Source organism: Dendrobates tinctorius, unplaced genomic scaffold, assembly GCF_039654945.1.
Source record: "Dendrobates tinctorius isolate UK_male_01 unplaced genomic scaffold, ASM3965494v1 ptg000332l, whole genome shotgun sequence".
NCBI lineage: Eukaryota > Metazoa > Chordata > Amphibia > Anura > Dendrobatidae > Dendrobates > Dendrobates tinctorius.
In genome coordinates this window covers 16,398,532-16,417,825 of record NW_027361998.1, presented here as the reverse complement: position 1 = coordinate 16,417,825, position 19,294 = coordinate 16,398,532, and the positions used below count along the sequence as shown (strand labels likewise).

The window sequence follows — 19,294 nt, the reverse complement described above, 5'->3', positions numbered from 1 at the left end:
ATGTCACAGTACAGAGATCAAAGTGATGTCACAGTACAGAGGTCAAACACAGTGATGTTACAGTACAGAGATCAAACACAAAGTGCTGTCACAGTAGAGAGTAAACACAAAGTGATGTCACAGTACTAAGCAAACACAAAGTGATGTCACAGTACAGAGATCAAACACAAAGTGATGTCACAATACAGAAATAAAACACAGTCATGTCACAGTACAGAGATCAAACACAAAGTGATGTCACAATACAGAAATAAAACACAAAGTGATATCACAGTACAGAGATCAAACACAAAGTGATGTCACAGTACAGAGATTAAACACAAAGAGATGTCACACTGCTGAGATCAAACACAGTGATGTCACAGTACAGAGTAAACAAAGTGATGTCACAGTACTAAGCAAACACAAAGTGATGTCACAGTACAGAGATCAAACACAAAGTGATGTCACAGTACAGAGATCAAACACAAAGTCATGTCACAGAACAGAGATCAAACACAAAGTCATGTCACAGTACAGAGATCAAACACAAAGTGATGTCACAGTACAGAGATCAAACGCAAAGTGATGTCACAGTACAGAAATAAAACACAAAGTGATATCACAGTACAGAGATCAAACACAAAGTGATGTCACAGTACAGAGATCAAACACAAAGTGATGTCACACTGCTGAGATCAAACACAGTGATGTCACAGTACAGAGATCAAACACAAAGTGATGTCACAGAACAGAGATCAAACTCAGTGATGTCACAGTACAGAGATCAAGTGATGTCACAGTACAGAAATCAAACAAAGTGATGTCACAGTACAGAAATAAAACACAAAGTGATGTCACATTACAGATATAAAACACAAAGTGATATCACAGTACAGAGATCAAACACAAAGTGATGTCACAATACAGATATAAAACACAAAGTGATATCACAGTACAGAGATCAAACACAAAGTGATGTCACAATACAGAAATAAAACACATAGTGATGTCACAGTACAGAGATCAAAGTGATGTCACAGTACAGAGATCAAACACAAAGTGATGTCACAATACAAAAATAAAATACAAAGTGATGTCACAGTACAGAGATCAAAGTGATGTCACAGTACAGATATGAAACACAAAGTGATGTCACAGTACAGAGATCATACACAAAGTGCTGTCACAGTACAGAGTAAACACAGTGTTGTCACAGTACAGAGCAAACACAAAGTGATGTCGCAGTACAGAGATCAAACACAAAGTGATGTCACAGTACAGAGATCAAACACAAAGTGATGTCACAGTACAGAGATCAAACACAAAGTGATGTCACAGTACAGAGATCAAACACAAAGTGATGTCACAGTACAAAGATCAAACACAAAGTGATGTCACAGTACAGAGATCAAACACAAAGTGATGTTACAGTACAGAAATAAAACACAAAGTGATGTCACAATACAGAAATAAAACACAAAGTGAGGTCACAGTACAGAGAGTAAACACAAAGAGATGTCACAGTACAGAGAGTAAACACAAAGTGATGTCACAGTACAGAGATCAAACACAAAGTGATGTCACAGTACAGAGATCAAACACAAAGTGATGTCACAGTACAGATCAAACACAAAGTGATGTCACAGTAGAGATCAAACACAAAGTGATGTCACAGTACAGAAATAAAACACAAAGTGATGTCACAGTACAGAAATAAAACACAGTGATATCACAGTACAGAGATCAAACACAACGTCATGTCACAGTACAGAGATCAAACACAGTGATGTCACAATACAGAAATAAAACACAAAGTGATGTCACACTGCTGAGATCAAACACAAAGTGATATCACAGTACAGAGATCAAACTCAAAGTGCTGTCACAGTACAGATCAAACACAAAGTTATGTCGCAGTACAGAGATCAAACACAAAGTGATGTCGCAGTACAGAGATCAAACACAAAGTGATGTCACAGTACAGAGATCAAACACAAAGTGATGTCACAGTACAGAGATCAAACACAAAGTGATGTCACAATACAGAAATAAAACACAAAGTGATGTCACAGTACAGAAATAAAACAGAAAGTCATGTCACAGTACAGAGATCAAACACAAAGTGATGTCACAATACAGAAATAAAACACAAAGTGATGTCACAGTACAGAGATCAAACACAAAGTGATGTCACAGTACAGAGATCAAACACAAAGTCATGTCACAGTACAGAGATCAAACACAAAGTGATGTCACAATACAGAAATAAAACACAAAGTGATATCACAGTACAGAGATCAAACACAAAGTGATGTCATAGTACAGAGATCAAACACAAAATGATGTCACACTGCTGAGATCAAACACAGTGATGTCACAGTACAGAGATCAAACACAAAGTGATGTCACAGTACAGAGATCAAACACAAAGTTATGTCACAGTACAGAGATCAAACACAAACTGATGTCACAGTAGAGATCAAAGTGATGTCACAGTACAGAGATCAAACACAGTGATGTCACAGTACAGAGATCAAACACAAAGTGCTGTCACAGTACAGAGTAAACACAAAGTGATGTCACAGTACTAAGCAAACACAAAGTGATGTCACAGTACAGAGATCAAACACAAAGTGATGTCACAATACAGAAATAAAACACAGTCATGTCACAGTACAGAGATCAAACACAAAGTGATGTCACAATACAGAAATAAAACACAAAGTGATATCACAGTACAGAGATCAAACACAAAGTGATGTCACAGTACAGAGATTAAACACAAAGTGATGTCACACTGCTGAGATCAAACACAGTGATGTCACAGTACAGAGTAAACAAAGTGATGTCACAGTACTAAGCAAACACAAAGTGATGTCACAGTACAGAGATCAAACACAAAGTCATGTCACAGTACAGAGATCAAACACAAAGTCATGTCACAGTACAGAGATCAAACACAAAGTGATGTCACAGTACAGAGATCAAACACAAAGTGATGTCACAGTACAGAGATCAAACACAAAGTGATGTCACAGTACAGAGATCAAACACAAAGTGATGTCACAGTACAGAGATCAAACACAAAGTCATGTCACAGTACAGAGATCAAACACAAAGTGATGTCACAGTACAGAGATCAAACACAAAGTGATGTCACAATACAGAAATAAAACAAAGTGATATCACAGTACAGAGATCAAACACAAAGTGATGTCACAGTACAGAGATCAAACACAAAGTGATGTCACACTGCTGAGATCAAACTCAGAGATGTCACAGTACAGAGATCAAGTGATGTCACAGTACAGAAATCAAACAAAGTGATGTCACAATACAGAAATAAAACACAAATTGATGTCACAGTACAGAGATCAAACACAAAGTGATGTCACAGTACAGAGATCAAACACAAAGTGATGTCACAGTACAGAGATCAAACACAAAGTGATGTCACAGTACAGAAATAAAACACAAAGTGATGTCACAGTACAGATATAAAACACAAAGTGATATCACAGTACAAAGATCAAACACAAAGTGATGTCACAATACAGAAATAAAACACAAAGTGATGTCACAGTACAGAGATCAAAGTGATGTCACAGTACAGAGATCAAACACAAAGTGATGTCACAATACAGAAATAAAACACAAAGTGAGGTCACAGTACAGAGAGTACACACAAAGTGATGTCACAGTACAGAGAGTAAACACAAAGTGATGTCACAGTACAGAGATCAAACACAAAGTGATGTCACAGTACAGAGATCAAACACAAAGTGATGTCACAGTACAGAGATCAAACACAAAGTGATGTCACAGTACAGATCAAACACAAAGTGATGTCACAGTAGAGATCAAACACAAAGTGATGTCACAGTACAGAAATAAAACACAAAGTGATGTCACAGTACAGAAATAAAACACAGTGATATCACAGTACAGAGATCAAACACAAAGTCATGACACAGTACAGAGATAAAACACAGTGATGTCACAATACAGAAATAAAACACAAAGTGATGTCACAGTACAGAGATCAAAGTGATGTCACAGTACAGAGATCAAACACAAAGTGATGTCACAGTAAAGAGATCAAGTGATGTCACAGTACAGAAATCAAACAAAGTGATGTCACAGTGCTGAGATCAAACACAAAGTGATGACACAGTACAGAGATCAAACACAAAGTGATGTCACAGTACAGAGATCAAGTGATGTCACAGTACAGAAATCAAAGTGATGTCACAATACAGAAATAAAACACAAATTTATGTCACAGTACAGATATCAAAGTGATGTCACACTGCTGAGATCAAACACAAAGTGATATCACAGTACAGAGATCAAACACAAAGTGATGTCACAGTACAGAGATCAAACACAAAGTGATGTCACAGTACAGAGATCAAACACAAAGTGATGTCACAGTACAGAAATAAAACACAAAGTGATATCACAGTACAGAGATCAAACACAAAGTGATGTCACAATACAGAAATAAAACACAAAGTGATGTCACAGTACAGAAATAAAACACAAAGTCATGTCACAGTACAGAGATCAAACACAATGTGATGTCACAATACAGAAATAAAACACAAAGTGATGTCACAGTACAGAGATCAAACACAAAGTGATGTCACAGTACAGAGATCAAACACAAAGTGATGTCACAGTACAGAGATCAAACACAAAGTCATGTCACAGTACAGAGATCAAACACAAAGTGATGTCACAATACAGAAATAAAACACAAAGTGATATCACAGTACAGAGATCAAACACAAAGTGATGTCATAGTACAGAGATCAAACACAAAATGATGTCACACTGCTGAGATCAAACACAGTGATGTCACAGTACAGAGATCAAACACAAAGTGATGTCACAGTACAGAGATCAAACACAAAGTTATGTCACAGTACAGAGCAAATACAAACTGATGTCACAGTACAGAGATCAAAGTGATGTGACAGTACAGAGATCAAACACAGTGATGTCACAGTACAGAGATCAAACACAAAGTGCTGTCACAGTACAGAGTAAACACAAAGTGATGTCACAGTACTAAGCAAACACAAAGTGATGTCACAGTACAGAGATCAAACACAAAGTGATGTCACAATACAGAAATAAAACACAGTCATGTCACAGTACAGAGATCAAACACAAAGTGATGTCACAATACAGAAATAAAACACAAAGTGATATCACAGTACAGAGATCAAACACAAAGTGATGTCACAGTACAGAGATTAAACACAAAGTGATGTCACACTGCTGAGATCAAACACAGTGATGTCACAGTACAGAGTAAACAAAGTGATGTCACAGTACTAAGCAAACACAAAGTGATGTCACAGTACAGAGATCAAACACAAAGTGATGTCACAGTACAGAGATCAAACACAAAGTGATGTCACAGTACAGAGATCAAACACAAAGTCATGTCACAGTACAGAGATCAAACACAAAGTGATGTCACAGTACAGAGATCAAACGCAAAGTGATGTCACAATACAGAAATAAAACAAAGTGATATCACAGTACAGAGATCAAACACAAAGTGATGTCACAGTACAGAGATCAAACACAAAGTGATGTCACACTGCTGAGATCAAACTCAGTGATATCACAGTACAGAGATCAAGTGATGTCACAGTACAGAAATCAAACAAAGTGATGTCACAATACAGAAATAAAACACAAATTGATGTCACAGTACAGAGATCAAACACAAAGTGATGTCACAGTACAGAGATCAAACACAAAGTGATGTCACAGTACAGAGATCAAACACAAAGTGATGTCACAGTACAGAGATAAAACACAAAGTGATATCACAGTACAAAGATCAAACACAAAGTGATGTCACAATACAGAAATAAAACACAAAGTGATGTCACAGTACAGAGATCAAAGTGATGTCACAGTACAGAGATCAAACACAAAGTGATGTCACAATACAGAAATAAAATACAAAGTGATGTCACAGTACAGAGATCAAAGTGATGTCACAGTACAGATATGAAACACAAAGTGATGTCACAGTACAGAGATCATACACAAAGTGCTGTCACAGTACAGAGCAAACACAAAGTATTGTCACAGTACAGAGCAAACACAAAGTGATGTCGCAGTACAGAGATCAAACACAAAGTGATGTCACAGTACAGAGATCAAACACAAAGTGATGTCACAGTACAGAGATCAAACACAAAGTGATATCACAGTACAGAGATCAAACACAAAGCGATGTCACAGTACAAAGATCAAACACAAAGTGATGTCACAATACAGAAATAAAACACAAAGTGATATCACAGTACAGAGATCAAACACAAAGTGATGTCATAGTACAGAGATCAAACACAAAATGATGTCACACTGCTGAGATCAAACACAGTGATGTCACAGTACAGAGATCAAACACAAAGTGATGTCACAGTACAGAGATCAAACAAAAAGTTATGTCACAGTACAGAGATCAAACACAAACTGATGTCACAGTACAGAGATCAAAGTGATGTCACAGTACAGAGGTCAAACACAGTGATGTCACAGTACAGAGATCAAACACAAAGTGCTGTCACAGTACAGAGTAAACACAAAGTGATGTCACAGTACTAAGCAAACACAAAGTGATGTCACAGTACTAAGCAAACACAAAGTGATGTCACAGTACAGAGATCAAACACAAAGTGATGTCACAATACAGAAATAAAACACAGTCGTGTCACAGTACAGAGATCAAACACAAAGTGATGTCACAATACAGAAATAAAACACAAAGTGATATCACAGTACAGAGATCAAACACAAAGTGATGTCACAGTACAGAGATTAAACACAAAGTGATGTCACACTGCTGAGATCAAACACAGTGATGTCACAGTACAGAGTAAACAAAGTGATGTCACAGTACTAAGCAAACACAAAGTGATGTCACAGTACAGAGATCAAACACAAAGTGATGTCACAGTACAGAGATCAAACACAAAATCATGTCACAGTACAGAGATCAAACACAAAGTCATGTCACAGTACAGAGATCAAACACAAAGTGATGTCACAGTACAGAGATCAAATGCAAAGTGATGTCACAGTACAGAGATCAAACACAAAGTGATGTCACAGTACAGAGATCAAACACAAAGTGATGTCACAGTACAGAGATCAAACACAAAGTGATGTCACAGTACAGAGATCAAACACAAAGTGATGTCACACTGCTGAGATCAAACACAGTGATGTCACAGTACAGAGATCAAACACAAAGTGATGTCACAGAACAGAGATCAAACTCAGTGATGTCACAGTACAGAGATCAAGTGATGTCACAGTACAGAGATCATACACAAAGTGCTGTCACAGTACAGAGTAAACACAGTGTTGTCACAGTACAGAGCAAACACAAAGTGATGTCGCAGTACAGAGATCAAACACAAAGTGATGTCACAGTACAGAGATCAAACACAAAGTGATGTCACAGTACAGAGATCAAACACAAAGTGATGTCACAGTACAGAGATCAAACACAAAGTGATGTCACAGTACAGAGATCAAACACAAAGTGATGTCACAGTACAGAGATCAAACACAAAGTGATGTCACAGTACAGAGATCAAACACAAAGTGATGTCACAGTACAGAGATCAAACACAAAGTGATGTCACAGTACAGAGATCAAACACAAAGTGATGTCACAGTACAGAGAGTAAACACAAAGAGATGTCACAGTACAGAGAGTAAACACAAAGTGATGTCACAGTACAGAGATCAAACACAAAGTGATATCACAGTACAGAGATCAAACACAAAGTGATGTCACAATACAGAAATAAAACACAAAGTGATGTCACAGTACAGAAATAAAACACAAAGTCATGTCACAGTACAGAGATCAAACACAAAGTGATGTCACAATACAGAAATAAAACACAAAGTGATGTCACAGTACAGAAATAAAACACAAAGTCATGTCACAGTACAGAGATCAAACACAAAGTGATGTCACAATACAGAAATAAAACACAAAGTGATGTCACAGTACAGAGATCAAACACAAAGTCATGTCACAGTACAGAGATCAAACACAAAGTCATGTCACAGTACAGAGATCAAACACAAAGTGATGTCACCATACAGAAATAAAACACAAAATGATGTCATAGTACAGAGATCAAACACAAAATGATGTCACACTGCTGAGATCAAACACAGTGATGTCACAGTACAGAGATCAAACACAAAGTGATGTCACAGTACAGAGATCAAACACAAAGTTATGTCACAGTACAGAGCAAACACAAACTGATGTCACAGTACAGAGATCAAAGTGATGTCACAGTACAGAGATCAAACAGTGATGTCACAGTACAGAGATCAAACACAAAGTGATGTCACAGAACAGAGATCAAACTCAGTGATGTCACAGTACAGAGATCAAGTGATGTCACAGTACAGAAATCAAACAAAGTGATGTCACAATACAGAAATAAAACACAAATTGATGTCACAGTACAGAAATAAAACACAAAGTTATGTCACAGTACAGAGCAAACACAAACTGATGTCACAGTACAGAGATCAAAGTGATGTCACTTTACAGATATAAAACACAAAGTGATATCACAGTACAGAGATCAAACACAAAGTGATGTCACAATACAGAAATAAAACACAAAGTGATGTCACAGTACAGAGATCAAAGTGATGTCACAGTACAGAGATCAAACACAAAGTGATGTCACAATACAAAAATAAAATACAAAGTGATGTCACAGTACAGAGATCAAAGTGATGTCACAGTACAGATATGAAACACAAAGTGATGTCACAGTACAGAGGTCATACACAAAGTGCTGTCACAGTACAGAGTAAACACAGTGTTGTCACAGTACAGAGCAAACACAAAGTGATGTCGCAGTACAGAGATCAAACACAAAGTGATGTCACAGTACAGAGATCAAACACAAAGTGATGTCACAGTACAGAGATCAAACACAAAGTGATGTCACCATACAGAAATAAAACACAAAATGATGTCATAGTATAGAGATCAAACACAAAATGATGTCACACTGCTGAGATCAAACACAGTGATGTCACAGTACAGAGATCAAACACAAAGTGATGTCACAGTACAGAGATCAAACACAAAGTGATGTCACAGTACAGAGATCAAACACAAAGTGATGTCACAATACAGAAATAAAACACAAAGTGAGGTCACAGTACAGAGAGTAAACACAAAGAGATGTCACAGTACATAGATCAAACACAAAGTGATGTCACAGTTGAGATTAAACACAACGTGATGTCACACTGCTGAGATCAAACACAGTGATGTCACAATACAGAGTAAACAAAGTGATGTCACAGTACTAAGCAAACACAAAGTGATGTCACAGTACAGAGATCAAACACAAAGTGATGTCACAGTACAGAGATCAAACGCAAAGTGATGTCACAGTACAGAGATCAAACGCAAAGTGATGTCACAATACAGAAATAAAACACAAAGTGATATCACAGTACAGAGATCAAACACAAAGTGATGTCACAGTACAGAGATCAAACACAAAGTGATGTCACACTGCTGAGATCAAACACAGTGATGTCACAGTACAGAGATCAAACACAAAGTGATGTCACAGAACAGAGATCAAACTCAGTGATGTCACAGTACAGAGATCAAGTGATGTCACAGTACAGAAATCAAACAAAGTGATGTCACAATACAGAAATAAAACACAAATTGATGTCACAGTACAGAGATCAAACACAAAGTGATGTCACAGTACAGAGATCAAACACAAAGTGATGTCACAGTACAGAGATCAAACACAAAGTGATGTCACAGTACAGAGATCAAACACAAAGTGATGTCACAGTACAGAAATAAAACACAAAGTGATGTCACAGTACAGATATAAAACACAAAGTGATATCACAGTACAGAGATCAAACACAAAGTGATGTCACAATAGTGAAATAAAACACAAAGTGATGTCACAGTACAGAGATCAAAGTGATGTCACAATACAGAGATCAAACACAAAGTGATGTCACAATACAAAAATAAAATACAAAGTGATGTCACAGTACAGAGATCAAAGTGATGTCACAGTACAGATATGAAACACAAAGTGATGTCACAGTACAGAGATCATACACAAAGTGCTGTCACAGTACAGAGTAAACACAGTGTTGTCACAGTACAGAGCAAACACAAAGTGATGTCGCAGTACAGAGATCAAACACAAAGTGATGTCACAGTACAGAGATCAAACACAAAGTGATGTCACAGTACAGAGATCAAACACAAAGTGATGTCACAGTACAGAGATCAAACACAAAGTGATGTCACAGTACAAAGATGAAACACAAAGTGATGTCACAGTACAGAGATCAAACACAAAGTGATGTCACAATACAGAAATAAAACACAAAGTGAGGTCACAGTACAGAGAGTAAACACAAAGAGATGTCACAGTACAGAGAGTAAACACAAAGTGATGTCACAGTACAGAGATCAAACACAAAGTGATGTCACAGTACAGAGATCAAACACAAAGTGATGTCACAGTACAGATCAAACACAAAGTGATGTCACAGTAGAGATCAAACACAAAGTTATGTCACAGTACAGAAATAAAACACAAAGTGATCTCACAGTACAGAAATAAAACACAGTGATATCACAGTACAGAGATCAAACACAACGTCATGTCACAGTACAGAGATCAAACAGTGATGTCACAATACAGAAATAAAACACAAAGTGATGTCACACTGCTGAGATCAAACACAAAGTGATATCACAGTACAGAGATCAAACTCAAAGTGCTGTCACAGTACAGAGCAAACACAAAGTTATGTCGCAGTACAGAGATCAAACACAAAGTGATGTCGCAGTACAGAGATCAAACACAAAGTGATGTCGCAGTACAGAGATCAAACACAAAGTGATGTCACAGTACAGAGATCAAACACAAAGTGATGTCACAGTACAGAGATCAAACACAAAGTGATGTCACAGTACAGAGATCAAACACAAAGTGATGTCACAGTACAGAAATAAAACACAAAGTGATGTCACAGTACAGAAATAAAACACAAAGTGATATCACAGTACAGAGATCAAACACAAAGTGATGTCACAATACAGAAATAAAACACAAAGTGATGTCACAGTACAGAAATAAAACACAAAGTCATGTCACAGTACAGAGATCAAACACAAAGTGATGTCACAATACAGAAATAAAACACAAAGTGATGTCACAGTACAGAGATCAAACACAAAGTGATGTCACAGTACAGAGATCAAACACAAAGTGATGTCACAGTACAGAGATCAAACACAAAGTCATGTCACAGTACAGAGATCAAACACAAAGTGATGTCACAATACAGAAATAAAACACAAAGTGATATCACAGTACAGAAATAAAACACAAAGTCATGTCACAGTACAGAGATCAAACACAAAGTGATGTCACAATACAGAAATAAAACACAAAGTGATGTCACAGTACAGAGATCAAACACAAAGTGATGTCACAGTACAGAGATCAAACACAAAGTGATGTCACAGTACAGAGATCAAACACAAAGTCATGTCACAGTACAGAGATCAAACACAAAGTGATGTCACAATACAGAAATAAAACACAAAGTGATATCACAGTACAGAGATCAAACACAAAGTGATGTCATAGTACAGAGATCAAACACAAAATGATGTCACACTGATGAGATCAAACACAGTGATGTCACAGTATAGAGATCAAACACAAAGTGATGTCACACTACAGAGATCAAACACAAAGTTATGTCACAGTACAGAGATCAAACACAAACTAATGTCACAGTACAGAGATCAAAGTGATGTCACAGTACAGAGGTCAAACACAGTGATGTTATAGTACAGAGATCAAACACAAAGTGCTGTCACAGTACAGAGTAAACACAATGTGATGTCACAGTACTAAGCAAACACAAAGTGATGTCACAGTACAGAGATCAAACACAAAGTGATGTCACAATACAGAAATAAAACACAGTCATGTCACAGTACAGAGATCAAACACAAAGTGATGTCACAATACAGAAATAAAACACAAAGTGATATCACAGTACAGAGATCAAACACAAAGTAATGTCACAGTACAGAGATTAAACACAAAGAGATGTCACACTGCTGAGATCAAACACAGTGATGTCACAGTACAGAGTAAACAAAGTGATGTCACAGTACTAAGCAAACACAAAGTGATGTCACAGTAAAGAGATCAAACACAAAGTGATGTCACAGTACAGAGATCAAACACAAAGTCATGTCACAGTACAGAGATCAAACACAAAGTCATGTCACAGTACAGAGATCAAACGCAAAGTGATGTCACAATACAGAAATAAAACACAAAGTGATATCACAGTACAGAGATCAAACACAAAGTGATGTCACAGTACAGAGATCAAACACAAAGTGATGTCACACTGCTGAGATCAAACCCAGTGATGTCACAGTACAGAGATCAAACACAGTGATGTCACAGAACAGAGATCAAACTCAGTGATGTCACAGTACAGAGATCAAGTGATGTCACAGTACAGAAATCAAACAAAGTGATGTCACAATACAGAAATAAAACACAAATTGATGACACAGTACAGAAATAAAACACAAAGTGATGTCACATTACAGATATAAAACACAAAGTGATATCACAGTACAGAGATCAAACACAAAGTGATGTCACAATACAGAAATAAAACACAAAGTGATGTCACAGTACAGAGATCAAACGCAAAGTGATGTCACAATACAGAAATAAAACACAAAGTGATATCACAGTACAGAGTTCAAACACAAAGTGATGTCACAGTACAGAGATCAAACACAAAGTGATGTCACACTGCTGAGATCAAACCCAGTGATGTCACAGTACAGAGATCAAACACAGTGATGTCACAGAACAGAGATCAAACTCAGTGATGTCACAGTACAGAGATCAAGTGATGTCACAGTACAGAAATCAAACAAAGTGATGTCACAATACAGAAATAAAACACAAATTGATGACACAGTACAGAAATAAAACACAAAGTGATGTCACATTACAGATATAAAACACAAAGTGATATCACAGTACAGAGATCAAACACAAAGTGATGTCACAATACAGAAATAAAACACAAAGTGATGTCACAGTACAGAGATCAAAGTGATGTCACAGTACAGAGATCAAACACAAAGTGATGTCACAATACAAAAATAAAATACAAAGTGATGTCACAGTACAGAGATCAAAGTGATGTCACAGTACAGATATGAAACACAAAGTGATGTCACAGTACAGAGATCATACACAAAGTGCTGTCACAGTACAGAGTAAACACAGTGTTGTCACAGTACAGAGCAAACACAAAGTGATGTCGCAGTACAGAGATCAAACACAAAGTGATGTCACAATACAGAGATCAAACACAAAGTGATGTCACAGTACAGAGATCAAACACAAAGTGATGTCACAATACAGAAATAAAACACAAAGTGAGGTCACAGTACAGAGAGTAAACACAAAGAGATGTCACAGTACATAGATCAAACACAAAGTGATGTCACAGTTGAGATTAAACACAACGTGATGTCACACTGCTGAGATCAAACACAGTGATGTCACAATACAGAGTAAACAAAGTGATGTCACAGTACTAAGCAAACACAAAGTGATGTCACAGTACAGAGATCAAACACAATGTGATGTCACAGTACTAAGCAAACACAAAGTGATGTCACAGTACAGAGATCAAACACAAAGTGATGTCACAATACAGAAATAAAACACAGTCATGTCACAGTACAGAGATCAAACACAAAGTGATGTCACAATACAGAAATAAAACACAAAGTGATATCACAGTACAGAGATCAAACACAAAGTGATGTCACAGTACAGAGATCAAACACAAAGTGATGTCACAATACAGAAATAAAACACAGTCATGTCACAGTACAGAGATCAAACACAAAGTGATGTCACAATACAGAAATAAAACACAAAGTGATATCACAGTACAGAGATCAAACACAAAGTGATGTCACAGTACAGAGATTAAACACAAAGAGATGTCACACTGCTGAGATCAAACACAGTGATGTCACAGTACAGAGTAAACAAAGTGATGTCACAGTACTAAGCAAACACAAAGTGATGGCACAGTAAAGAGATCAAACACAAAGTGATGTCACAGTACAGAGATCAAACACAAAGTCATGTCACAGAACAGAGATCAAACACAAAGTCATGTCACAGTACAGAGATCAAACACAAAGTCATGTCACAGTACAGAGATCAAACGCAAAGTGATGTCACAATACAGAAATAAAACACAAAGTGATATCACAGTACAGAGATCAAACACAAAGTGATGTCACAGTACAGAGATCAAACACAAAGTGATGTCACACTGCTGAGATCAAACCCAGTGATGTCACAGTACAGAGATCAAACACAGTGATGTCACAGAACAGAGATCAAACTCAGTGATGTCACAGTACAGAGATCAAGTGATGTCACAGTACAGAAATCAAACAAAGTGATGTCACAATACAGAAATAAAACACAAATTGTTGACACAGTACAGAAATAAAACACAAAGTGATGTCACATTACAGATATAAAACACAAAGTGATATCACAGTACAGAGATCAAACACAAAGTGATGTCACAATACAGAAATAAAACACAAAGTGATGTCACAGTACAGAGATCAAAGTGATGTCACAGTACAGAGATCAAACACAAAGTGATGTCACAATACAAAAATAAAATACAAAGTGATGTCACAGTACAGAGATCAAAGTGATGTCACAGTACAGATATGAAACACAAAGTGATGTCACAGTACAGAGATCATACACAAAGTGCTGTCACAGTACAGAGTAAACACAGTGTTGTCACAGTACAGAGCAAACACAAAGTGATGTCGCAGTACAGAGATCAAACACAAAGTGATGTCACAATACAGAGATCAAACACAAAGTGATGTCACAGTACAGAGATCAAACACAAAGTGATGTCACAATACAGAAATAAAACACAAAGTGAGGTCACAGTACAGAGAGTAAACACAAAGAGATGTCACAGTACATAGATCAAACACAAAGTGATGTCACAGTTGAGATTAAACACAACGTGATGTCACACTGCTGAGATCAAACACAGTGATGTCACAATACAGAGTAAACAAAGTGATGTCACAGTACTAAGCAAACACAAAGTGATGTCACAGTACAGAGATCAAACACAAAGTGATATCACAGTACAGAGATCAAACACAAAGTGATGTCACACTACAGAAATAAAACACAAAGTGATGTCACAGTACAGAGATCAAACACAAAGTGATATCACAGTATAGAGATCAAACACAAAGTGATGTCACAATACAGAAATAAAACAAAGTGATATCACAGTACAGAGATCAAACACAAAGTGATGTCACAGTACAGAGATTAAACACAAAGTGATGTCACACTGCTGAGATCAAACACAATGATGTCACAGTACAGAGTAAACAAAGTGATGTCACAGTACAGAGATCAAACACAAAGTGATGTCACAGTACAGAGATCAAACGCAAAGTGATGTCACAGTACAGAGATCAAACGCAAAGTGATGTCACAGTACAGAGATCAAACGCAAAGTGATGTCACAATACAGAAATAAAACACAAAGTGATATCACAGTACAGAGATCAAACACAAAGTGATGTCACAGTACAGAGATCAAACACAAAGTGATGTCACACTGCTGAGATCAAACACAGTGATGTCACAGTACAGAGATCAAACACAAAGTGATGTCACAGAACAGAGATCAAACTCAGTGATGTCACAGTACAGAGATCAAGTGATGTCACAGTACAGAAATCAAACAAAGTGATGTCACAATACAGAAATAAAACACAAATTGATGTCACAGTACAGAGATCAAACACAAAGTGATGTCACAGTACAGAGATCAAACACAAAGTGATGTCACAGTACAGAGATCAAACACAAAGTGATGTCACAGTACAGAGATCAAACACAAAGTGATGTCACAGTACAGAAATAAAACACAAAGTGATGTCACAGTACAGATATAAAACACAAAGTGATATCACAGTACAGAGATCAAACACAAAGTGATGTCACAATACAGAAATAAAACACAAAGTGATGTCACAGTACAGAGATCAAAGTGATGTCACAATACAGAGATCAAACACAAAGTGATGTCACAATACAAAAATAAAATACAAAGTGATGTCACAGTACAGAGATCAAAGTGATGTCACAGTACAGATATGAAACACAAAGTGATGTCTCAGTACAGAGATCATACACAAAGTGCTGTCACAGTACAGAGTAAACACAGTGTTGTCACAGTACAGAGCAAACACAAAGTGATGTCGCAGTACAGAGATCAAACACAAAGTGATGTCACAGTACAGAGATCAAACACAAAGTGATGTCACAGTACAGAGATCAAACACAAAGTGATGTCACAGTACAGAGATCAAACACAAAGTGATGTCACAGTACAAAGATGAAACACAAAGTGATGTCACAGTACAGAGATCAAACACAAAGTGATGTCACAATACAGAAATAAAACACAAAGTGAGGTCACAGTACAGAGAGTAAACACAAAGAGATGTCACAGTACAGAGAGTAAACACAAAGTGATGTCACAGTACAGAGATCAAACACAAAGTGATGTCACAGTACAGAGATCAAACACAAAGTGATGTCACAGTACAGATCAAACACAAAGTGATGTCACAGTAGAGATCAAACACAAAGTTATGTCACAGTACAGAAATAAAACACAAAGTGATCTCACAGTACAGAAATAAAACACAGTGATATCACAGTACAGAGATCAAACACAACGTCATGTCACAGTACAGAGATCAAACAGTGATGTCACAATACAGAAATAAAACAAAAAGTGATGTCACACTGCTGAGATCAAACACAAAGTGATGTCACAGTACAGAGATCAAACACAAAGTGATGTCACAGTACAGAGATCAAACACAAAGTGATGTCACAGTACAGATCAAACACAAAGTGATGTCACAGTAGAGATCAAACACAAAGTTATGTCACAGTACAGAAATAAAACACAAAGTGATCTCACAGTACAGAAATAAAACACAGTGATATCACAGTACAGAGATCAAACACAACGTCATGTCACAGTACAGAGATCAAACAGTGATGTCACAATACAGAAATAAAACACAAAGTGATGTCACACTGCTGAGATCAAACACAAAGTCATGTCACAGTACAGAGATCAAACACAAAGTGATGTCACAATACAGAAATAAAACACAAAGTGATGTCACAGTACAGAGATCAAAGTGATGTCACAGTACAGAGATCAAACACAAAGTGATGTCACAATACAGAAATAAAACACAAAGTGATGTCACAGTACAGAAATAAAACACAAAGTCATGTCACAGTACAGAGATCAAACACAAAGTGATGTCACAATACAGAAATAAAACACAAAGTGATGTCACAGTACAGAGATCAAACACGAAGTGATGTCACAATACAGAAATAAAACACAAAGTGATATCACAGTACAGAGATCAAACTCAAAGTGATGTCACAATACAGAGATCAAAGTGATGTCACAGTACAGAGATCAAACACAAAGTGATGTCACAATACAGAAATAAAACACAAAGTGATATCACAGTACAGAGATCAAACTCAAAGTGATGTCACAGTACAGAGATCAAACTCAAAGTGATGTCACAATACAGAGATCAAAGTGATGTCACAGTACAGAGATCAAACACAAAGTGATGTCACAATACAGAAATAAAACACAAAGTGATGTCACAGTACAGAGATCAAACACAAGGGCCATGTGTGACAAGCACCGCTCTCAGCTCTCACCTGCTGATTCAGCTCCGTTATCTGTGAGTCCAGCTCGCTGCCACCGTTTCTGGTGATGGGAGGGTTTCTCTTTATAGGATGAGATGAGTTCTGTAATCGTGCTGGGGGCTGCATGGTCTTGGGACCTGTGGGAGATGTTCTCTGAGGGACTGCAAAAAAAATGCAAAGAGGAGACGAATATATGGTGTCCACCAGGTGGAAGACATTGCACGCGGCTAGACATGAGCGAATATCGTTTGATCCCTCCTTATTCGTCTCGCTAACAGAGTTTACCGAATACTCCATGCATCTGTTATGACTGTCCTACAGCCGTGACACATGCAGCTGCCGTGCCGGACACCTGATTATTGGGAGCACTCCAGGTATCCAGGCTCCCGCTGCAGCTATTGGGTAAGCTCTATTAACGAGCCGAATAAGGAGGGATCCGACATTATTCGCTCATGTCTACTAGTGGCCTCTAGCACCAAAGAACTACATCACTATTGGCTTCCAGGACTGCAGACAACAATATCGGCTGTCAGCAACACAGACATCGCTATTGGCCACCAGCACCGCAGATATCGCTATCAGGCGCGAGCACCACAGACATCGATATTGGGCCCAAGCACTGCAGATATCGCCATCAGCTCCCAGAACCCCAGACACTATTGGCCACTACTGTACCTGATGAGATGATGGTCTTCTTGGGTTTGTTGAAGACCTGGTCTCCTGGGTTGGGCGGGGGTGCCATGTCCTGCCCTTGTCTTGCCAGCATAGGGTCATACTCTTTTCCATCATAGTTGGCATCGAAGAATTTCTTGAACCACTGGACAAACTCAAAATTGTCCTGGAACTTCCCCTTCACTAATCGTTCTACAGGGATGATCTGGAAAACAAAATCTATATCTGAGCGGTCATGTGGCCAAGAACATGGCAGACCGGTGATTCATGGTGAGACATTTGTACAAGAGCTCCATGGTGAGACCACCACCTCATACATTGGAGACGTATCCTAAAGTTTCTGGGAAATTAGAGAAATTATGGCTAGAAATGAACAAATTTCAAGATATTCATTTCTGATTAAAATTTGACAAATATTTGGTTCTGACTGAATCACTTCTTTTCGAATCGCAGTACTGTAAAGCCGCCCACTGCCCTGAAAACGCACGACCCCAGCCAGTTTATGTGGTGCTGAATCTGAGGCTTCTACACAACCAAGTGATTCTGAGAAAAAAAATTATGACATTGTACTTTGTTATGGCCATTTTTTCTGAAAAAAAAATAATATATTTGAAAAATAAATTTTTAAAATGTGCAATTTTTGAAATTTGAATTTTTATGTCCTT

The 19,294-nt window shown here is 37.4% G+C and overlaps 1 protein-coding gene across 3 annotated transcripts in view; it reads right to left on the bottom strand.

Moving 5' to 3' along the window:
• MAPRE3 (microtubule associated protein RP/EB family member 3) overlaps positions 1–19,294 on the bottom strand; it is a 161,415-nt gene that overhangs the window by 27,099 nt on the left and 115,022 nt on the right. For all 3 annotated transcript variants that reach the window (XM_073562048.1, XM_073562049.1, XM_073562047.1), the window contains 2 exons: positions 18,633–18,834; positions 17,970–18,118 (listed from right to left, as the gene is read on the bottom strand). In XM_073562048.1, the coding sequence (XP_073418149.1) occupies positions 17,970–18,118; positions 18,633–18,834 (351 nt within the window). The remainder of the gene's footprint in view (positions 1–17,969; positions 18,119–18,632; positions 18,835–19,294) is intronic.